Source organism: Dendrobates tinctorius, unplaced genomic scaffold (genome assembly GCF_039654945.1).
Source record: "Dendrobates tinctorius isolate UK_male_01 unplaced genomic scaffold, ASM3965494v1 ptg000189l, whole genome shotgun sequence".
Classification (NCBI taxonomy): Eukaryota; Metazoa; Chordata; class Amphibia; order Anura; family Dendrobatidae; genus Dendrobates; species Dendrobates tinctorius.
The window spans coordinates 5216017-5239428 of record NW_027361856.1 but is presented as its reverse complement, the minus strand read 5'-3'; the positions used below and the strand labels follow the sequence as shown (position 1 = coordinate 5239428).

General features: G+C 52.8%; 1 protein-coding gene across 4 annotated transcripts in view; it reads right to left on the bottom strand.

The window, feature by feature from the left end:
• Positions 1–23412, bottom strand: part of ASH1L (ASH1 like histone lysine methyltransferase) — a 126458-nt gene that overhangs the window by 11682 nt on the left and 91364 nt on the right. For all 4 annotated transcript variants that reach the window (XM_073552306.1, XM_073552308.1, XM_073552305.1 and 1 more), the window contains exons 3-17: positions 10455–14175; positions 10179–10268; positions 8937–9603; positions 8645–8830; positions 7047–7141; positions 5500–5573; positions 5368–5413; positions 3424–3532; positions 3144–3350; positions 2924–3070; positions 2195–2303; positions 1959–2117; positions 1796–1884; positions 931–1079; positions 700–852 (exon numbers count right to left, since the gene is read on the bottom strand). In XM_073552306.1, the coding sequence (XP_073408407.1) occupies positions 700–852; positions 931–1079; positions 1796–1884; positions 1959–2117; positions 2195–2303; positions 2924–3070; positions 3144–3350; positions 3424–3532; positions 5368–5413; positions 5500–5573; positions 7047–7141; positions 8645–8830; positions 8937–9603; positions 10179–10268; positions 10455–14175 (6001 nt within the window). The remainder of the gene's footprint in view (positions 1–699; positions 853–930; positions 1080–1795; positions 1885–1958; positions 2118–2194; positions 2304–2923; positions 3071–3143; positions 3351–3423; positions 3533–5367; positions 5414–5499; positions 5574–7046; positions 7142–8644; positions 8831–8936; positions 9604–10178; positions 10269–10454; positions 14176–23412) is intronic.

The window sequence follows — 23412 nt, the reverse complement described above, 5'->3', positions numbered from 1 at the left end:
GCCCCTTATCTACTGTCCTCGGTAGTGGCTTTTCGTTTCTGATTCTCACTATTGTCTTCTTTGTAGCAGTTTGACCATGAAGGCCACTTCTCGCAGTTTCCTCTGCACAGCCGATGTTGGCATGTGTCTGCTACTTGAGGTCTATGTATCATTTATGAGAGCTGTTATCTGAGATGCAGTCTGTGTGTTCTGGGGCTAGTAACTGATGAACTTATCCTCTGCAGCAGAGGCCATTCTTGGTCTTCCTTTCCTATGATGGTCCTCAGTAATAATGGACTGTGGCTTCTCTTAGCTGAGGAATTTTAATTTATGGCTTAGAATAGCACTGTATGAAGCTGCCTCTGCAAAACATTTAATGGCCGTAAGCACTTTCTGATGACCAGTGACTTCATACTTGAGGTCCTGAAGAGGCGACCTGATCACTGGAAGCGATTCCAGGTGTCGAGACAATGAAGCTGCAGATAGGCTGCTGAGGATGTAAAATCGTCATGGGGGTGCCACAAGAGGAGTCTGAGGGGTAACATCTGCTGGTCCATGTCATACGTCGCTCTACCCCTTATCTCCATATTGTTTCCTTCCTGGTTTGCTGTTTTGGCATAAGAACAAGGAAACCCACTACAAAGCAGGGGTGTCCTAACTTCTGAATCGTTCTGTATGTATCAGTGCACACTAGTTTGTAAGTCAGTGTGTGTTCTGAACCTTTAGCATAGATTATCCCATCAGAGATCTCCTTAAATATCTGTGCAAGGCGGGCAGTCCGGGCCACCTCAATGTTCTCCTCCGCAGCTGCTAGCCTCCGGGTGCGGACTGAACGCGATGTCTGTAGAGCTGCGAACTGCGTCAAAAAGACGTCTATAAAAGAAAAGGTGAAAGTGCTTACTGCCCAACCGAGCACAGGACACAGGAGGCCACGCCAGAGGCCAGCCTCACCAGACTTAATGTTCCCATCATCTCTACACACGCTGCTCCACCGGCTGTACAGCGAGGACGAGCTCAAGTCATCCTTCACCTCCTCGTGTCTGCGCCGTGTCGTCTCCCAGTTCCTCAACAGGAAAACACGATGTTTCAACACAAAATTCCTGAAAAGGTAAAAGTGATGCAAGGATCGGCACATCAGGTATCAAAACATTAGGACGGTAGTGATCAGACAGGAATCAGCGATCAGACGGGCAGCAGCAAGGCAGCAGCGGTCAGACGGGCAGCAGCAAGGCAGCAGCGGTCAGATGGGCAGCGATGGAGCAGCGGTCAGATGGGCAGCAGTGGTTAGACAGGCAGTGATGGGGTGCAGGGAAATACAGTTGACACAAACGGGGCAGTAGCGGTCACACGTGCAGTGACGGGGTGTGGGGCAGTAATGTGGGCACACACAGGGACAGCAGCGGTCACACGTATAGTGACGGAATGCGGGGCAATACGGTGGACACATACAGTGCAGCAGCGGTCACACGAGCAGTGACAGGGTGGGAGGTAGTATGGTGGGCACACATGGGAAAGCAACAGTCACACGTGCACTGACAGGGCGGGAAGTAGTACGGTAGGCACACCTGGGCAGCAGCGGTCACATGTGCAGTGACTAGGTGTGGGGCAATACGATGGACACACATGGGCAGCAGCAGTCACGGGAGTAGTGACGAGGCGGGAGGTTGTACGGTGGGCACAAACGGGGCACACGTGCAGTGACGGGGAGCAGGGCAGTACAGTGGGCGCACACAGGGGCAACAGCGGTCACACGAGCAGTGACGAGGTGCAGGGCAATACGATGGGCACACACAGGGGCAGCAGCAAGTTTCCTCACCTCTCTCTGTTGGACATGGGCTTCATGTGCAGCTGGGTGCAGGGGCGATTACCAGAGCCGACACTGCGCTCCTCACTCATGAGCCCTCTCTGCAGGAGAGAAATGTGATGCGATTATTGTGCATGTCTCCAGACCCTCGCAGAGACTGCGGCCTCACACTCACCCTCCTCTTCAGCCGGTGCTTGGATTTCCTCTTCTCCTTGGAGCGTCCTGGCCTACGGTGGGAGGGGACATGGCCAGATTTGGTATGCAGTCCATTCATTCTCTGACTCTTGCCACCAATGATCCCACGACATTGCTCGAAGCCGCATTTACAGAGTTGCTGCAGACAAGAGCAGGGATGTCATGTTACCCATGAGGCCTAGCTGTGCCAGCAGACCCCTAGATTCAGGGCCCCACCTGCTTCTCAGTGTTGAATGAGTGGAAGTTATAGTCATAGGTCAGCTCGGTCCCGGCAGCCATGTCCTTCAGGGCGTACAGTCCGATGCGATACACACCATTCACAGACCTGTGACCAATCAATAAGCAGACGTCATTTCCCATCCTCTGCCACAGCAGGCCCAGACCCAATCTCAAACCCCTCGCCAAAGCAGTCCCAGGCCCCATCTCCCTTCTCTAGCCACAGCAGGCGCAGATGCCATCTCCTATCCCCGCCACGGCGGGCCCAGACCCAATTTCCCTTCCCCAGCCATAGCGGACGCAGACCTCATCCTCCACCCCCCCGCCACAGCAGGCACAGACCCAGTCTACATTCCCCAGCCATAGCAGGCAAAGGTGCCTTCCCCAGTGGACAAAAACCCAATATCTCTTCCCCAGCCACAGCCCCCATCCTCCTCAAAGCAGGCGCAGAACCAGTCTCCCTTCTACAGCGAGCACAGACCCGATCTCTTACTCCCCGCCACAGCAGGTGCCAACCCAGTCTCCCTTCCCGAGCCATAGCAGGCACAGACCCAATCTCCCTTCACCAGCGGGCCTAGACACCATCTCCCATCCTGCCACAGCGGGCCTAGACCCAGTCTCCCTTCCCTAGCCACTGCGGGCCCCGACCCCATCTCCCATCCCCCACCACACGGGGCACAGACCACAACCCCCGCCACAGCGGGTACAGACCCCTTCCCGCTTGCTCACCACTTCTGCATCTCGCAGTTAGGGTCACAGCTGTGGTTGATGAAGCGCGCTTCATTGCCCATCCGGTAGCTGTCGATTACCATGCCGCTGTCCAGGCTCAGGCAGTAATGGTCGCTATGGTTGTGGTACTGCTCGATGGTCCGGTTCCTAGGAGAATGTGGCACTTACTACCACTCCCATCATTCAGCATTCAAGCACACAGCACAGGGAGACGTAGTACCTGAACTCTTGCTCGCTCACCACCTCGCCCAGGTACTCGATGATGAACTGTGAGGTCCGCAGAGCCTCCTTGGTGCGGATGCCCCAGCCCTTGCCCTCGGCCCGGAAGCGCTCCAGGCAATGCACCCACTCGTGTCTCTGGATCCGCTGGTTGCTGCACTGCTGTCCACACGGACACGTGTTAGGGGAGCATTCAGCAAAAATCATCCTACCCAGAAAGAGAACGTCAGCACCAGGCACACCCCGAGCAGCCCCCATGAGCCCACCAGGCCACAGCCCACCGGTTCAGACAGTCCTCGGCACAGCCCAGCTCCGTAATGTTCTCCGGCCTCTTACAGTTACAGGTGGTGGCTTCATCTCCAGAGAGCGGCCGCACATCCACATACACGTCTGCCGGGAAAAAGAGAAATATGGGGGGTTAGCAACCAGGGCACAGCACCATGGGGTCACATATACAGGACACTCCCTGTAAGGGGTGCAGTGTGGGGCTACAGCACCATGGGGTCACATATAAAGGACACCCCTGTACGGGGAGCACTGTGGGGGTACAGCACCATGGGGTCACATATACAGGACACTCCCTGTACGGGGTGCAGTGTGGGGCTACAGCACCATGGGGTCACATATAAAGGACACCCCTGTACGGGGAGCACTGTGGGGGTACAGCACCATGGGGTCACATATACAGGATATCGCTGTACGGGGAGCACTATGGGGGTACAGCACCATGGGGTCACATATACAGGACACTTCCTGTTTGGGATGCTGTGTGAGGCTACAGCATCATGGGGTCACATATACAGGACACTACCTGTATGGGGTGCAGTGTGAGGCTACAGCATCATGGGGTCACATATACAGTACAGCCCCTGTATGGGGATCAGTGTGGAGGTACAGCACCATGGGGTCACATATACAGGACACTCCCTGTACGGGGTGCAGTGTGGGGCTATAGCACTATGGGGTCACATATACAGTACATCCCCTGTACAGGGAGCAGTGTGGAGGTACAGCACCATGGGGTCACATATACAGGACACTCCCTGTACGGGGTGCAGTGTGGGGCTACGGCACCATGGGGTCACATATACAGGACACCCCCTGAATGCGGTGCAGTGTGGGAGTACAGCATCATGGGGTCACATATACAGTACAGCCCCTGTATGGGGATCAGTGTGGAGGTACAGCACCATGGGGTCACATATACAGGACACTCCCTGTATGGGGTGCAGTGTGGGGCTATAGCACTATGGGGTCACATATACAGTACATCCCCTGTACAGGGAGCAGTGTGGAGGTACAGCACCATGGGGTCACATATACAGGACACTCCCTGTACGGGGTGCAGTGTGGGGCTACGGCACCATGGGGTCACATATACAGGACACCCCCTGAATGCGGTGCAGTGTGGGAGTGCAGCATCATGGGGTCACATATACAGTACAGCCCCTGTATGGGGATCAGTGTGGAGGTACAGCACCATGGGGTCACATATACAGGACACTCCCTGTACGGGGTGCAGTGTGGGGCTATAGCACTATGGGGTCACACATACAGGACACCCCCTGAATGCGGTGCAGTGTGGGAGTACAGCATCATGGGGTCCCATACAGAGGACACCCCCTGTATGCGGTGCTGTGTTGGGCTACAGCACCATGGGGTCACATATACAGGGCAACCCCTGTACGGGGAGCTGTGTGGGGCTACAGCACCATGGGGTCACATATACAGGACAACCCTGTACGGGGAGCACTGTGGAGGTACCGCACCATGGGGTCACATATACAGGACAACCCTGTACGGGGAGCACTGTGGAGGTACAGCACTATGGGGTCACATATACAGGACACTCCCTGTAAGGGGTGCAGTGTGGGGCTACGGCACCATGGGGTCACATATACAGGACACCCCCTGTATGCGGTGCAGTGTGGGGGTACAGCATCATGGGGTCACATACAGAGAACATCCCCTGTATGCGGTGCAGTGTGGGGGTACAGCAGCATGGGGTCACATATACAGGATTTCCCTGTACGGGGTGAAGTGTGGGGTTACAGCACCATGGGATCACATATACAGGACACACCTGTACGGGGTGCAGTGTGGGGGTACAGCATCATGGGGTCACATATACAGGACACCCCTTGTACGGGGAGCCACGTGGGGGTACAGCACCATGCCTGGACACCTCCTGTTTAGGGTGCACTCTGGACAGGGGGGTTACTTACTGGAGCGGATTTTCTTGTAAAGCGGCACATCCGGCTTCTTGTACAACTACGAGAGAGAGAGTGTGGAAATACGAGAGACGGCGTGGACCAGCCAGTGTGCAGACCACCCGCACCCTCATCCTCTGCACCTACCTGATTGTGCTTCCACTGCCACAGGATGTCGTATGGCAGCTGGAAGTCGCTTCTCTTATGTCGCAGATACTTTCCTGAAACACAAAAGGAAGGGCTGATGAGACTCCGCTCTGTGGCCCCTCAGGTACCAGACGTCGGGGACCACCAATGCTGGTCACATGATGAGAAGGGCAGGAGATATCCCGGGCGATTATTCATCTGCCCTCAGTTAGGACATCTCTGTTCCCGGCAGCTCCAGGAAGAGCCCAATCTGCTGGGAATCGGCTCCTTCTGGGGTGACCTCACCAACTACAACAAAGGCCTCATTGAGCAATGGTGGCGGCCGGCCAGGAGCACAGCTCATCTGTGAGATGCCAGGACCAGGAGTACGGGCGCTACCAGGACAGCGCACAAGGAGTGAGGATGCTGCCAGAACCGTGCACCAGGACTGGAGGCGCCACCAGGACCATGCACCATGAGGGGGGGGGGGGCTACCAGGACCATGCACCAGGAGTGGGGGCGCTGCCAGGACCGTGCAACAGGAGTTGGGACGCTACCAGGGCCGTGCAACAGGAATGGGGGTTCTAGCAGGACCGTGCACCAGGAGTAGGGACGCTACCAGGACCGCGCACCAGGAGTGGGGACGCTACCAGGACCGCGCACCAGGAGTGGGGACGCTACCAGGACCGCGCACCAGGAGTGGGGACGCTACCAGGACCGCACACCAGGAGTGGGGACGCTACCAGGACCGCACACCAGGAGTGGGGACGCTACCAGGACCGCACACCAGGAGTGGGGACGCTACCAGGACCGCACACCAGGAGTGGGGACGCTACCAGGACGGCACACCAGGAGTGGGGACGCTACCAGGACCGCACACCAGGAGTGGGGACGCTACCAGGACCGCACACCAGGAGTGGGGACGCTACCAGGACCGCACACCAGGAGCGGGGACGCTACCAGGACCGCACAACAGGAGCGGGGACGCTACCAGGACCGTGCACCAGGAGTGGGGACGCTACCAGGACAGTGCACCAGGAGTGGGGGCGCTACCAGGACAGTGCACCAGGAGTGGGGGCGCTACCAGGACAGTGCACAAAGAGAGAAGGTGGCACCAGGACTGGGGGCGCTACCAGGACCATGCACCAGGAGTTGGGGCGCTACCAGAACCATGCACCAGAAGTAAAGGCGCTACCAGGACACTGCACCAGGGGTGGGGGCGCTATCAGGATAGTGCACCAGGACCATGCACCAGGAGTGGAAGCGCTACCAGGACGTGCACCAGGAGTGGGGGTGTTATCAGGACAGTACTCCAGAAGTGGGGTCACTACCAGTACCATGCACTAGGAGTGGGGGTACTACCAGGACCGTGCACCAGGAGAAGGGGCGCTACCAGAGACTGTGCACCAAAACCGTGCACCAGGACTGTGCACCAAAACCGTGCACCAGGAGTGGGGGAGGTACCAGGATCGTGAATGAGAACTATGTACCAGGACCGTGCACCATCACCAGAAATGGTGCTGACCAACAGATCCCTCAGACTTTAGTGCCTTGTACTGACCACTCACCGATGTGGATGGGGGCCGGCAGCAGCCCGTACTCCTGCTCTCGGGGGACGTATTCCAACTTCTCCTTCTTCAGCTGCATCAGGCGGGTCTTAGGGCTGCAGAATGAAGACACAAGAGGTGACACACGGACTTCACAACTCATCCCTGACACACGGATGCCACACCCCGTCCCCGACACACTGATGCCACACCCCACCATACTGATACCACACATTAACGCCACACCCTGTCCCTGACATATGGATACCACACCCCAACACACACGGACGCCATACCCTGTCCCGACACACGGATGCCACACCCTGTCCCCAACACACGGACGCCGCACCCCGTCCCCGACACACGGACGCCGCACCCTGTCCCAGACACACGGACGACGCACCCCGTCCCACGGACGCCACACCCAGATACCAAAACACGGACGCCACACCCTGGCCTCAATACACAGATGCAACAACCTGTCCTCGACACGGACGCCACACCCGGCCCCCAAAGTGGCCCCCGACACATGGCTGCCACGCCCAAGCCCGACCACCCCCCGTCCCCGACACACGGAGCTCTCACTCTGGCCCCGACACACGGATGCAACAACCCATCTGCCAACACACTGATGCCACACCCCGGACACACAGACGCCTCACCCCGTCCCCGACACACGGACGCCACGTCCCAGCACACCCCGTCCCAGGCACATGGACGCCACACCCAGTCCCCGACACAGACACCACACCCAGTCCCTGACACACGTACACCACACCCAGTCCCAGACACACGAACACCACACCCAGTCCCAGACATACAGACCTCTCATCCTGGCCCCGACACACGGATGCAACAACTCAACCCCCGAAACACTGATGCCACACCCCGTCTCCGACACACGGATATGACAACCAGGCAACCAAACATGGAGCGGACACACTTGTCACTTTGAGAACACCCCACCTCCATAGCTGTCAGAATAGTATAAGAGTTAGGGTATGTGCATACAGTGTTGAATCTGCTGAGAAATTTTCCCTTCAGCTTTTGCTAGATCCACAGGTAAAATGACCTGCGTTTTACCTGCGGATTTACTACAGTTTTTGTGCGGTTTTCCCCTGCAGTTTTCCACCTGCGGATTTCTAGAATGGAGCAGGTGTAAAACTGCAGCAAATCTGCACAAAAGAAGTGACATGCTGAAGTTTTCAATCCGCAGCAAATCTGCACGGAAAAATCCGCAGCATGTGCACTGCGGATTTTGTTTTCCCTACACTACAATGGTACTGTACATCACTTGCAGTTCTGCTGCGGAACCGCAGGGCCAAATTCGCTGTGGATCCCCAGCAGAATCCGCAATGTGTGCACATACCCTAACCGACACATAGCAGTGACCGTAGACTTCCCCTTTTGGAGAGGATCTGCTTCTTTCGCAGAATTGGACAACCCCTTTAATAGCAACATTGTCAATGAGCCTGTGCCTCACCCTCCCACGTAACAGTATACACATCAGCGCTACATGCACCACTCATCACAGTGTTCCCTCTCCGCGTTCCCAGCCCTGCCCTCGGGAAGCAGCACACTGTCCTCGGCAAGCAGCACTGCTCACTCACATTACTCACTCTGCGACTTTATACACGTCGGAGAAGAGGCCAGCTTTCTGGAACTTCTTCTTGGGCAGACGAGCGACCTTCTTCTCTCGCTGCACCAGTGGTGTCAGGTGACAGGACGGACCACTGTCACACATTTTGCGGCTTGTGTCAACATCATGACTGGGGGCAACTTCTCCAAGATGCAGGTCAGCCACACTGTAAAGGATTAAGGCAGCAGAAATCACTGACCAGCGTCATTCCCTATTCCTTCATTTAACCTATAGGCAGACAGATGGGAAAATGCATACACAGTCCTCTGTACCTGCTGGTGGGGTCCGGGTCCTCCTCACTCCTCTGCCTCTTCTCTGTCTTCTCCAGCTCATGGTGCTTCCTCTTCCAGCCTCTGCAAAGCTCACTCTCCAGGCTCACACCTTGTATTACAGCCTCAATGACATCAGTAACGGTGTCTGCCCGTCCACTGAGGGTCCGGGAGATCAGCTGCAGAGGGAGGCCATTCTGCAAGGGGTATTTGCGGGGTCTTCCAGGCCGTCTCTTAACTATGTTGTTCCCAGTCCGGGACTGTCTCTGCAGCTTCTTGGCTTTCAGGATCTTGTTGACATGGTCCAAGTTCTTCTTGGAGGCCAGGATGCGGTTGTAGTTACACATTCTGCGTGCCTGCTTGTGTATGGCCTCCACTACGCTCCTCTTCAGACTGTGGCTGGCGTAGTTACTGGGCAGACGATTAGAGGACATGCTGTCTATTTGGGATTCTGGAGGTCCGGGGTCTGACTTGCCCTGGCTCTTCTCCAGGTTAAATCCTCTAGCTGGGCTGGAGGAGGGAGACACTGAGATGTTTGCGGTAAGGACCATGTCCACCTCCTTGGCCAGAGCACTCTGCTTCTCTCCACAGCCATTCCTGTGCAGCAAGCCGTCCACCGATTCATAACCAGCAGAGCCATGCCTCGTACCTCGCAAAGGAATCCCCATGACTGAAACAAGAAGGTCCAATTTGTTACATACAGGCGCACCCAGAACAGCGCCCCACCCACCTTCCAGAACACATCATACGTATCTCACCGCCTCTAGTGATCCCATAGAAATAAAAGGTCGGTTTCCACGGATTTAATCTTGTCACATGCAGTCACCGATGTCTACATTACCATCTCCTAGTGACATAACCTGGTCTGCGTCTCCACGAGGCCCCCCAATTCTGACAGTGTGGAGCCTCTGCAGCCAGAGACTCCTTCATGTCCAATGTAAAATATAGGTCACCATCAACCAAATCAAGGCTGGCAACCTTCTAAGCGACTTGTTTTTTATACCTCACAATTATCAAAACGTATGATTGCAGTCAATGAATTTAAACAGCAGTGAGACTGCATCTTGATTTGGTCCTGCCGAGGGACAGCGGCCCCTCGTCAGTGCCGAGGGCAGCACAACCCAGTGTGTGGAGACCCAATGACTGACAACAAGCAGAGTCCGGAATATGGGGAGAATTTGGAGGTTTTCATTCTGCAGTGGCTGAGCTTTCTGAGCATTGTAGCACTGTCCATTGCTTACGTACCTGAGCATGCAGTACTCTCTGAGGCACTCCGTCTTCTGGGAGGACTACATCCTGACCGCTCCGGTGTTCTCAAGCTTCGCTCCTGAAAAGCTGAAAGATGAGGAGATCATTACACGGGACATCACCTACAACCTCAGCGTCACTCCATCACGGAAAATGACTAGAAACAATATCATATCCATGGGGGGCCATCAGTGCCAGGAGGAGGGTCAGGCCATACCTTGGGACATGAGACAGAATGCCACCTAACGACATCACCACCATTATCACCATTACCTGACTGGGATGGGGGGCTCTCCTTCCTCAGCCACCTGCCGTCTGAGAATAAGGATTGGCAATCACTAAGTGCTTTGCGGCTGGCGCCTGCTGATAGTCCGCCCCGGCAGCTCCCTATTGCGCTGGTGAAGAGGTTGGTGTGCTCTTCGCTGCTGGCAGGTTCAGAAGCGGCAGTGTGATTACCAAGCGAGAGGCCAGGAGAACCACTGCAACAGTCGATCTGTAGTGGAGTCTGAAGTCCGAGAGCCAATGAGTTGGACTCGGGGTTCTCTCTGCGGAGCCACGGCTCTTCTCGGCTCATTAACCCTTTGGAAGGAGTCAGGTGACCACACGATAGGTGGCAGCGGTGCTTGTCTTTGTGTTTGTACCGATCGGTCATATGATCTTTCCCAAATCTGTAACGTTTTAAAGAGCCCAGAACGGTCCTAGAAGAGCCGACTCCAGCCAGAGGGTCGATGGAGAGCGCCTGCTGTTCGGAGCGGTGGTCTCGGTGCTTGTGGCGGTGCCGGTGTTTGTGCTCGACCATCCAGCTGTACGCCATGTCTGGTGGGACGCTGGGGTACGTACCCACTGGCAGGAGTGGGGTATGGCTGGTAGTTAGAAAGGCTTCCTGCCGCAGCAGCTTGTGTTTCTTCTTATGGTACTTTGCGGGGTTAAGTAGGAGATGACCCGTGTGCATATAAGATGGTGGGTGCAGTGGTGCGGTAAATGATGGGGATGGAGGGGGAGGATAAATAGTAGGGGGGTATCGTCCATAATAACTTAAGCCGATGGGGGCAGCTGTAAGAGGTGAGGGGGAGTAAGGCATGCTGTATGAGGGGTAGAAGCCTGTGTTGGAGAGCGGGAAGCCCAGGCTGTGCATAAATGGCATTTCTGACAAGGTCTCCCGCATTTTAGGAGGACGCCCCCTTTTCTTTTTTAGATCCGGTTTTCGGATGTAGTGCAAAGGGTCCAGAGGAAATGTTGGGCGACTGTAAAAGCTATTGAAGTTGAGGCGAAATATTGTGGGGAGCAAATCTCTGGGGATGAAGTGATGACTGCGATGGGTAATGTGGAGCTCGCTCAGGTGGGCCATGATCTCCTCCAGCTCGGCCAGGAAATCTGCGTCCTGCCGACTGCGTAGCTGCGGGTGCTTCTTTTTCCGCTTCCTTTTCTGTCTCTTGATTTTGTCGTAGGATATGACGTTGTAGCTCCGGTGCTTGCACTTGTGCTTGTGCTTCTCTTTGAGGTTGCCGAGAACAGCTGAAACCTCTGGAGCGACGAGTGAGATGTGCTCGAAAGAATGCCTCCTCTTCTTTTGGGCACAGAACTTCTCAGCGCGGTCTGAGGTGCTGTTGTTGTCCGTCCCGATGCCGCTATCACTGGGGATTGTCTCGTCACTGTGAGACTCACTGATGGGAGAGGACGTGGCTTCCTTCAGAGACGTCATCTCGTTTACGTGAGACGGAGAGTTCGGCATTAATGTCGGGGGGGACAGCTGCCGAGAATCCTTGGAAGCTTTTCTCATGGCCAGCGTCTGGAGGAAGGAACCGTGCCGAGAGGGTATGTGAGCGTATGGCACTGAGCTTGGCTCCACAAAGCTGGCATCGTTGCTTAATGGGTTCTGGGTATCACTAGCAGCAGAAGAGAAAGAGGTAACAGGAGAAGGGAAGGTCTGGGCACTGGGCATAGCTGGAGACATCACAGGTGACACAATGGACTCCGGCTGGCCAGTTTTCACCACTAAACTCTCAGTGGTGGCGGTCCTGGCCAAGATGCAGTCAGTGGTTGCTTTTGGCTTCCGGCCTCGCCTCTTCCCGATGTAGATGGTGCCTTTTTTGCTGACATTTATTTGCTGGCCCAGCTTGGAGCTGAAGGTGGCAGCCAACGAACAGACAGGTCCCGGCACTTTTGCTTGCACTTTCCCCTTGCAGCTTTGGTCAGTGCCAGCGGAGAGGATCTGGCTCAGAAGCTTCTTCCTCTTGATGGTCTTCATCTTATTGATCTTCCGTATGATGGTCTTCATGAGCTGCCCATTATTCCTCCGCACAGACTTCTTGTCTGGCTCACCACATGTAGGGCCTGCTCTATAGGAGTTGTCGGTGTGGTGAAGTTTGCTGTGCAGAGCATCTTCATTTTGCTTCCAATTACTTTCACAATCTGTTCGTTTTGGATTATGGGTCACCAAAAAAGGTGCGACAGAGAGCACAGGTGGAGCCCGCAGTGGTGGGGCCGCGTCCCTTCTGGGTCTACCTCTCTTCCGCGGAAATAACGACCTAGAGAGATTAGCTTTCAAAGAGGGCATCTGTATTTCAGGCTGCAGAACGGGAGGACCCGCCTCTTCTCTAGACTGTGAGGAAACAACCTTACAGGATGGGATTTTTAGGGCTCTTTTAAGAGGGCTGTCCAAATGTGGAATGTCCTTACTCTTTGGCTTTCCCTTGCTGGGCTTCTCAGGTGAAAGGCATGCCATTTTATAGCTCCGGAGAGTGCCATGTAGTCTCGGCGATTCCTTGTGGGCCTCCTTGGCAGGTACATGGTTTGAAGAGCTTGGTATGGGCAATGTAGACTTCTGCACGTGACTAGACAGTGCTGCTCTGCCGCCACCTTTGTCAGGTCTGGCTTGCTGATGGTTCTGTTGTTCCCTGGAGGAATGGATATTTTTGGTGGGTACTTTAGTCCACCGGGGCTTCCTGCCTTTTCGTCTTCTGAAGTGTTTTTTTCCTGGAGGTTCAGGTTGCACACTGGAGCTCAATTTCTCCGTCAGGGTAACTTTTATCTGCTGCTTTTTCCTAAGCAAACTGGCAAAGCTGACAATGGAGGGGTCAGACTTGTGAGTAGCAGGCTCCACGCGCTGGGTAGGCTTTTTGGCAGATGCACAGGGTCCAGGGACCAGACGGCTGCTTACTTTCACCTCCTTACAGATCTTATTCTGGTTGTGTAGGAAGTCTGAAGAGTGCAGGGAGGCTCCCGGACCCGGTACGGCGGTGGCATGCGATATAAACGAGCTTTTGTCACTTGGCTCATCAATACATTCCACGTGTAATGTGTTAGGGGTTAAGTGCAATGAGCTAGAGGGGGACTGGGGACCGTTCACATTTGAGCTCCTGCTGCAGGACTTCAGAGCCTGCAGAGTTCCTTCACGGAAAGGTGACACGGCGGTGGGAGCATCAGATGCATTCCCCTTCCTGTAGTCCAATGAAGTGCAAAATATAGGACCTAGCTTCTCCTGCGTCTCAGACATCCCTTTATCAAGAGGCGCACTTTTCCTGGTGTTTTCCAGGATGCTCTCCTCGGCTTGTCGTACACTAGTATGCTCTAACACTGGGCTGGTGCTTTTGACGGGGTTGTCCGAGGATCCATTAGGTAGGGCAGAACGTTTCCCGACTGAAGCAGAGTCCATGCGCAGCGCTCCCCACTCATCGGTGACTGTGCCGCCCTGAGTGGACCCGGACTGCTTTTTGGCTCTGATTTTGGAAGACTTGGAAGGTGGGCAGGTGGCAATAAGTTGGGCGAGCTTCTCAGTAACACTGGTGGCTGTGCCATTTAACACAACCCTGTCTTTTAAGTCAGGGTCTCTGTTATTGATGGGGGTCGGTGCCTTGTGCTCAGTTAGTTCAGAGTGCAAAGGTGAAGGATTCTTGGAGGAGGAGCTTTTCTCCTCAGGTCGGGCATATAAACGCTGTTCCTCGGGGTCATCAGGAGCTTGGCTGTCTGTAGACTCCAATACTTTGGAAGAATCCTAAAAGACACAAAGGTAAAAGCAGGGTCACATGGGAGGACACATGAGACTGGTCTGCTCGCAAATCTTCATTTGACTCATCATAATTAAACGCCGGGGTCAGGCATGGCTGTGGACTAATGAGTCACCACAGAACGAGATCAGCAGCCATTTCTCAGAAGGATTCTGAGTATTCAACATCAGGCGCAGTAGCGTAGCTACTGGGGAGGGCAGAGGGGGCTGTCGCCCCGGGCCCGTCGCCCCGGGCCCGTCACATGAAGGGGCCCACAGGGAGTCATGAGGCAGAACACAGCACAGGAGGAAAGCAGGAAAATGCCTGCTCCCCTGCCTGACGGAGACTCTGCACGCTGGTATCACAGTGGCCAGTTGTAGAGTCTTCCCCCTGCACTGTACGGCTGAAGTGGGGAAGGGGGGACAAGTGGGGGAAGGGGGACAGGGCACAGGCAGGTGAATGTGAGAGGATGGGGTATTGTGGGGGCTAAAGTGGGGGAGGGGGACAGGGTCCTGGGGGGTGAGTGAGAGCATGATGGTATTGTGAGGGCTGAGGGGCGACAGGGTACTGGGGGGCTGATTATTATATTGTTTTGTTAGGAGATAGCATTACATGCTCATGGAGTATAATCCTAAAATATTAAGCTTTATTAGGCATATATTAAAAACTAGATGGAGGCCTGATGCTATCGCATTGGGAGGGCACAGTGCTCTGCACACGGGATTTCCGTTACAGAGAGATATACTCACCTTCCGAATGCCCCTGAACTCCTCTCCATGCTCCCGGCATCTTCCGGTCCCAGTAATGCTCAGCGTGAAGGACCGGACATGACGTCACTCTCGCGTGAGCGCGACGTCATCAGCGGTATTTCGCGCAAAGCATTACTGGGACCGGAAGATGCCGGGCGCGTGATGAGAGAAGGGAAAGAGTCCGGGGGCCGTCTGAAGGTGAGTATATCACTATTTTTTATTTTAATTCTATTTTTTACAGGTTTATGGTACCCAGGGCCTGGAGGAGAGTCTCCTCTCCTCCGGACCCTGGGTACCATCCGCACATTGAGCGCTGCGCCGGTCATCTCCCAGCTGCGTCGCCGCTGACCAGGAGATGACCCACGGCAACCGTCGGGAGATCAGTGGCTAGCGCCGCAGATCTCCCGACGGTAGCGGTGGCGTATGTCGTTCGAATGCCGCACCAATTCGAGGCTGGACCGCACTTGTCGCTGATTGGTCGCGCCCGACAGAATTAGGCTAGTTTCACATTAGCGTTTACGGCCGTAGCGTCGGGCTGCGCACGGCCGCCGGTAAGCCCCGCCCCCTGCCAGTAGCTCCGCCTACGGGCGCATGACTCTGCATGCGTCCTGCGTCCCCTATCTTTAGCACTGGGGATGCAGGCCGTGCCAGGTATGCGTTTAGCGGCGCATGCGTCCTTTTGACGCTGCGCCGACAAGCGCCAAACGCAACCTGATGCAATTTTGTGCGCTCTGCGCAGCGTCAAAAGGACGCATGCGCCGCCAAACGCATACCTGCGCATGGCCTGCTTCCCCAGTGCTAAAGATAGGGGACGCAGGACGCATGCAGCGTCATGCGCCCGTAGGCGGAGCTACTGGCGGAGGCGCGGCAAGGGGCGGGGCTTACCGGCGGCCGTGCGCAGCCCGACGCTGCGGCCGTAAACGCTAATGTGAAACTAGCCTTAGAAGATTATATAGTAGATAATGGTTAAAATACAGAGGGTGCTAATCTTAATGGGGGGAACAAACAGACTGACTGGAAGTGCAAAGTGCATAAATATACACTAATTTTTGGGCAGATATTACAATGATTCAATCATACAAAGTGCCTAAAGAAAATATTGTACAAATGGTTCACTCTCCATAGAAAAAGCAGAAATAACAGTGCAGAATAACCCCAAACTTCCAGGCTTTCACAACAGAGAGGCTGAATGAAGCCAAGCAGGGCCGCCATCAGGGCATTACTGCCCTTACTGCTGTATGGGGCCTGGTTAGCAGCAGAACAGAGGGGGGCCTGCAGGTCCGCAGCCCCGCTCTTGTGCTTCTGCTGATCGGGCACCATCGTGCACTAAAATAAAGTGCACTGCGGCACACATTAGCGCTGGGGCCCAGGAGCCTTTTTGGAGCTGTCCACAGCCATCTTACCTAGTCGGCTGCACAGCTCCTGCTCGGCTGTAGCTAGAATGACTCTGCAGGTCCTGACTACAGCCCATACATTCTAGATGCTTCACTGCTGAGAACACTTTACGCCCTGGGAACGACTGAGGTAAGTATAAAAAACATTTTTGCTTTTTTAAATGGGTGAGGTGGGGGAGAGTGAGACTGTAAATGATGAAGTGTGTTTGAGAGGGTACTGCACATGTTGAAATGATAGGGGGCTGCAAGTGATGAAGGGGGACTGCAAATGATGATATGGGGTGATGGGGACTGCAAAGAATGAAGTGGGGGTGATGGGAACAGCAAATTAAGTGAGTGCGAGGGACAGCAATTGAATTGAAGGTGGTACAACCAGACTGTCCGCAAATGGGGTCAACCGGAGGTGGACCTCTTTGCCACCAAAGAAAACAGGAAGGAAAAAACTTTCTGCTCCCTAAATCCCAGGGAAAATCCACTGGCAGTGGACGCCCTCCTAATAAAATGGGACTTCTCGCTGGCATATGCCTTTCCACCTTTGAACCTTCTACCTCTGGTAGTGAGGAAGGTCAGGGAGGATCGGGCAAGGGTCATATTAATTGCCCCCTTCTGGCCCAGAAGGACCTGGTTTGCATGGTTGAGGACCATGTCAGTGAGCGATCCCTGGGTACTGCCGAACCTTCCAGATCTCCTCTACCAGGGGCCAGTCAACCACCCACAAGTAGCGGGACTCCGTTTGACGGCATGGTGTTTGAGAGGGCACTATTGAAAGATAGAGAATTCTCAAAAAATGTAATTGATACCCTCCTAAAAAGCAGGAAACAAACCACCACAGATATCTATGCTAGAACCTGGAAGCGATTCCTGTCCACCATTGAGTTTAATATCAGGGATGGAATACCCATAAAACAGATTCTGGAATTCCTCCAGAAAGGTCTCGAGTTGGGCCTTGCCACTAGTACATTAAAAGTACTGGTTTCAGCTTTAGGGGCCCTATTTGCATGCGACATTGCCGGTAACCATTGGGTGGCGAGATTCATTAAGGCAGTTACCAGATCGAGACCCATACTCAAGGATAGGTGTATACCTTGGGACTTAAATTTAGTCCTGACAGCCATGACAGAAAGACCGTTTGAAACTCTGGATTCTGCTTCACTAAAGATGATATCACTTAAGACAGCCTTTTTGGTAGCAATAACATCTGCACGTAGAATAAGCAACATACAGGCACTTTCCAGATTGCCACCTTACACAGAATTCTTACAGGATAGAGTAATCCTAAGGCCAGACCCGGCATACCTTCCCAAGGTAGCATCTCATTTTCATAGGACACAAGAGATAGTTCTGCCTTCCTTCCTCCCTAATCAAACCATTCCTAAAGAACAAAAATTCAGACTATAGATGTTAAGAGATGCCTTCTTAAATATTTAGCAGCCAAGGATCCTTGGAGGAGGGAGAACGCATTATTTTTATCCTTCCAAGGTCCCAGGAAAGGGTGTAGAGTGTCAAAGCGCACGTTAGCGAGGTGGATTAGGGAGGCTCTCTCTCTTGCCTACACAGCAGGTGGCGGTCCGGCTCCACAGAACCTGAGGGCGCATTTCACTCGTGCCATGGCATCATCTTGGGCAGAGAGATCTGGAGTGTCAATTGACCAGATATGTAAGGCGGCCACCTGGTCATCTCCTTCCACCTTTTCTAACCACTATCGGTTAGACATGGGTGCCTCCTCAGATCTCACCTTTGGGCTAATGCCACTTTCACACTTCAGGCTTTCAGTACCCGGCATGGTGCGGCGAAAAACCGGACTGCCGGATCCGGCGCCTGTTACGACCAGATCCGGCTTTTTCCCCGTGCTGTTTCATTGGTGCTGCATTGCGCCGGATGGCAATGCTGCGCGTCCGGTTTTTTCCGGATCCGGAGAAAATAGCTGGTTCGGCGTCTGGAAAAAACGTTGCATGCAACGTTTTTTCCCAACGCCGGACCGTTTTTTTCGCACTGCGCATGCCCGGAAACCTTCTCTGCCAGGAATATATCCGGCAGAAAGAAGGATCCGGTGTCTGCGTTTGCGGCCGGATCCGGTAGTCCGGTTTTTCGCCGCACCATGCCGGATACCGAAAGCCTGAAGTGTGAAAGCGGCCTAAGGGTGCTGCAGGCTGTAGTCCCTCCCTAAATTAGTTTACATGTCTGTAATTCTCTCGTGGTGCTGTCATGGGAGTCCGAATAAAGTATTAAGTTACGTACCGGTAACAGTATTTTTCGGAAGCCCATGACAGCACCCTTAGTTCCCTCCCTTGTTCACATATAGGGGTGCACTCCTTTAGAAGATTGTTCACAAATTTACCTTATGTGGGAGATGGTATAAAATTTTTTTGGCAAATAGGATAGATAGGTTGTATACTAACCATGGTAGCCTCTCAAGCTCTGTAATCCAACTGATGCGTGGGAGAGGTGCCGTCCTTTTGTATCTGTAGGTTTCCTGTTCCTGAAGGGCGAATCCCCTCTCTCGTGGTGCTGTCGTGGCGCTGTCATGGGCTTCCGAAAAACACAGCTACCGGTACGTAACTTAATACTATTTTAGCCGCTCCCCAGAATGGCATTTCATAGTTAAAATGCTTCCCGGCGTGACGCTTCCAGGCATGCGCACAGCAAAAGAACGGATCATCAAAGAAAAAAAAACGTTGCAGTGTCCGTCCCATCCGCCCGGGAGCCGCTGAAATCTTGGAGGATCCGTCAAAAAGCGGGTGGGACGGACGAACGTCAGTCAAGATCCGCCACTAATGTAAGTCTATGGGGAAAAAAACGGATCCGCCCCTTTTTTGGCGGATCCGTTTTTTTCAAAAATTGGCGGACTTTGACTGACGTCAAAAAACGGAAGTGTGAAACAGGCCTTAGATAAAAAAGAACTTGGACATGTTTGGTGTCTATGAACTCGTAATGACCTGGAGAATCATAACGGCAGGACAATTTTAGAATTTAGTGAACCCAGTAAAAGAGACAAACAAAAAAAAGTGTGGGATTGCACTTTTTTTTGCAATTTCACTGCACTTGGAATTTTTTTCCCGTTTTCTAGCACACGACATGTTAAAACCAATGGTATCAATCAAAAGTATAACTCATCTCGCAAAAAACAAGCCCTCATACGGCCATATTGACGGAAAAAGAAAAAAGTTATGGCTCTGAGAAGAAGGGGAGCAAAAAACGAAAACGCAAAACTGAAAAAAGCTCCGGTCATGAAGAGGTTAGGAAAGTAAAGTAATATTACATGGATAAGAAAATGAAAGGAAAAGTATATAGAATACTTACAGAAGGGTAAAGTCGGTTTGAATGAACTCCGTCGCCTCAACACACGTTTCGATGCTACTTCATCAGGAGCCATCATATGTCAATATAATAGGTCATACACGTCCCGGGGGCTACAGATTCCCTTTAAAGCACCACTCTAAGATTTTTTTTTTCTTATTTCACCCTGTAGTGGCGCCATCAAATCCAAGACTTCTACTGACTGTCTGATACTCACCTTCCGGCATTTTTATCTGCTTTCGCAGCCGCTTGGCTCCATCTCCTGCAGTTTGTGACCTGATCACTGCTCCAGTGTTTCATGGAGCGGCGCAGAGGTCTCTAATCAATATGAGTTTATGAGAACCTCGTTCTGGCCTCTGTCTTTCATAGACTTACATTGAGAGCTTGTGACGTAGCTTCTAACTTCTGGCCAGTCAGAAGCTGCGCTCACAAGTTTGAGGCGCAGGACTGGAGCGGTGCCAAAAACTGGTTAATAAGCCGGAGGATGACCGGTGCAGGGGACTTGCGCTTAAAGCACCACTCCAGAGGTAAAAAAAAAAAAAAAAAAAAAAAACTGGAGTGGTGCTTTAATAATTAATAAGCAATTTATTATTATAAAGTTAATAAAGGCTTGGAATAAATATATGCAGTCCCTTTAGATGACTGCAGACTGCCAAATCATGACAGGGAGCGCCTGCTGCATGAGTCAGCCATATCATTGGATTTATCAGGCGGTCATGGACCCCACGTTTGCTATGAACATGTGTCCACCAGAAAGATTTGGCATCTATCAATGGAAGAGAATTGAGAGAAGCCGTCACATGAAAATCTGCTCGAATCACTGATACTGGGGCCATTGCTACTGTGCATGGGGGGACTCAGGGGACATTATAAAGTGTTAAGTGGGCACTTAAAGGGAATCTGTCACCCCTTTTTCCGAATATGAGCTGCCGGCACCGACATCAGGGGCTGATCTACAGCATACAGGAATGCTGTACATCAGCCCCTGATGTCGGTGCCGGCAGCTCATATTTGAAAAAAGGGGTGACAGATTTCCTTTAAGAAGCATTATTGTTATAGGGGCACTCAGAGTACTGTGACCATAAAAAAAATGCATGTGGGGTATTATTACTTTTTAGAGACAAAAGGTGGAGGGCACTAGCACAGGGCATTAATATTTTTAGGGGGGAATTTTAATACCTAGAGAGCACAAAAGGTGGCATTATTACTATGTAAGGAGCACAGTGGTGGCATTACTATGTGGGGCAGTAAGAGGAGCACGGTTATTGTACCACACAGCAGGTGCAGAAATAGGGGCACATATGGCAGCAGCGGCTCAGTATTGGGGTGTCAGCGGGATTATGAGTTTGTGGAGGTTAGTAACGGATGGAGACGATGCAGGAAATATGAGAAGTGAGATGTGTTGTAATCTCTGCAGATGAGTTCTAGCTGGAGAAGTCGTCATGTCGGTCTGGGCCAGGTGGAAAAGACGGGAAAAGTGAACAACTCCATCAGAAAGAACGTCAGCGGTAATTCATTATCTATAACTGTACTGTGATCTCTTATATGGTAAGCAGGACTGGGATCTACCACTATATGTCAGCATATAGTAATTTCAGTGTTCATTTTTGCATATAGATTTATTTTCAGTCACAGCTCAGGCACCTGCTGATGTTCCCCTATGCACCATGTAGCTGTAGTCAGGATTACCTGGTTAGGGGCCCACTCAGATTTTTTCCCTCCCTAAGCTGAAATCCTAGCTACGCCTCTGATCAGGCGTCAAGGACGGCTTTCAAGGCAGTACACCACGCCTCACTCCTGATCCAGAACATTACACCAGAATCTCACACCTCACAAGCCTCCTGACACTAGCCCAGAATATGAAGAGGCAGACAACAGGGCTATTATACATAGATATGTGGTGCTATGCAGACATGGAGGCAGATCCGCTGCAATCATCTGTCCGGGTTTGGTGTTCACACTGAACCCTGAGAAGGAATGCAACTGATACTACAGAGAAATGGGCATGGTGCCAGCCTCCTCCCGCCCCACACACTGGCCTGTGCACAATCCTAAAATCCACCAGGAAACATCCTAGTGACTCGCACACTGGTCTGTGCACAACCTGCAGCTCCACAATCACACAATCCACCAGGAAACATCTTAGTGACTCGCACACTAGTCTGCACACAACCTGCAGCTCCACAATCACACAATCCACCAGGAAACATCTTAGTGACTCACACACTGGTCTGTGCACAACCTGCAGCTACACAATCACACAATCCACCAGGAAACATCTTAGTGACTCACACACTGGTCTGTGCACAACCTGCAGCTCCACAATCACACAATCCACCAGGAAACATCTTAGTGACTCACACACTGGTCTGTGCACAACCTGCAGCTCCACAATCACACAATCCACCAGGAAACATCTTAGTGACTCGCACACTAGTCTGCGCACAACCTGCAGCTCCACAATCACACAATCCACCAGGAAACATCTTAGTGACTCGCACACTAGTCTGCGCACAACCTGCAGCTCCACAATCACACAATCCACCAGGAAACATCTTAGTCACTCGCACACTGGTCTGTGAACAACCTGCAGCTCCACAATCACACAATCCACCAGGAAACATCCTAGTGACTCGTACACTGGTCTGTGCACAACCTGCAGCTCCACAATCACACAATCCACCAGGAAACATCTTAGTCACTCGCACACTGGTCTGTGCACAACCTGCAGCTCCACAATCACACAATCCACCAGGAAACATCCTAGTGACTCGCACACTGGTCTGTGCACAACCTACAGCTCCACAATCACACAATCCACCAGGAAACATCTTAGTCATTCGCACACTGGTCTGTGCACAACCTGCAGCTCCACAATCACACAATCCACCAGGAAACATCCTAGTGACTCGTACACTGGTCTGTGCACAACCTGCAGCTCCACAATCACACAATCCACCAGGAAACATCCTAGTGACTCGCACACTGGTCTGTGCACAACCTGCAGCTCCACAATCACACAATCCACCAGGAAACATCCTAGTGACTCGCACACTGGTCTGTGCACAACCTGCAGCTCCACAATCACACAATCCACCAGGAAACATCTTAGTCACTCGCACACTGGTCTGTGCACAACCTGCAGCTCCACAATCACACAATCCACCAGGAAACATCCTAGTGACTCGCACACTGGTCTGTGCACAACCTACAGCTCCACAATCACACAATCCACCAGGAAACATCTTAGTCACTCGTACACTGGTCTGTGCACAACCTGCAGCTCCACAATCACACAATCCACCAGGAAACATCTTAGTCACTCGCACACTGGTCTGTGCACAACCTGCAGCTCCACAATCACACAATCCACCAGGAAACATCCTAGTGACTCGCACACTGGTCTGTGCACAACCTACAGCTCCACAATCACACAATCCACCAGGAAACATCTTAGTGACTCGCACACTGGTCTGTGCACAACCTGCAGCTCCACAATCACACAATCCACCAGGAAACATCCTAGTGACTCGCACACTGGTCTGTGCACAACCTGCAGCTCCACAATCACACAATCCACCAGGAAACATCTTAGTCACTCGCACACTGGTCTGTGCACAACCTGCAGCTCCACAATCACACAATCCACCAGGAAACATCCTAGTGACTCGCACACTGGTCTGTGCACAACCTACAGCTCCACAATCACACAATCCACCAGGAAACATCTTAGTGACTCGCACACTGGTCTGTGCACAACCTGCAGCTCCACAATCACACAATCCACCAGGAAACATCTTAGTGA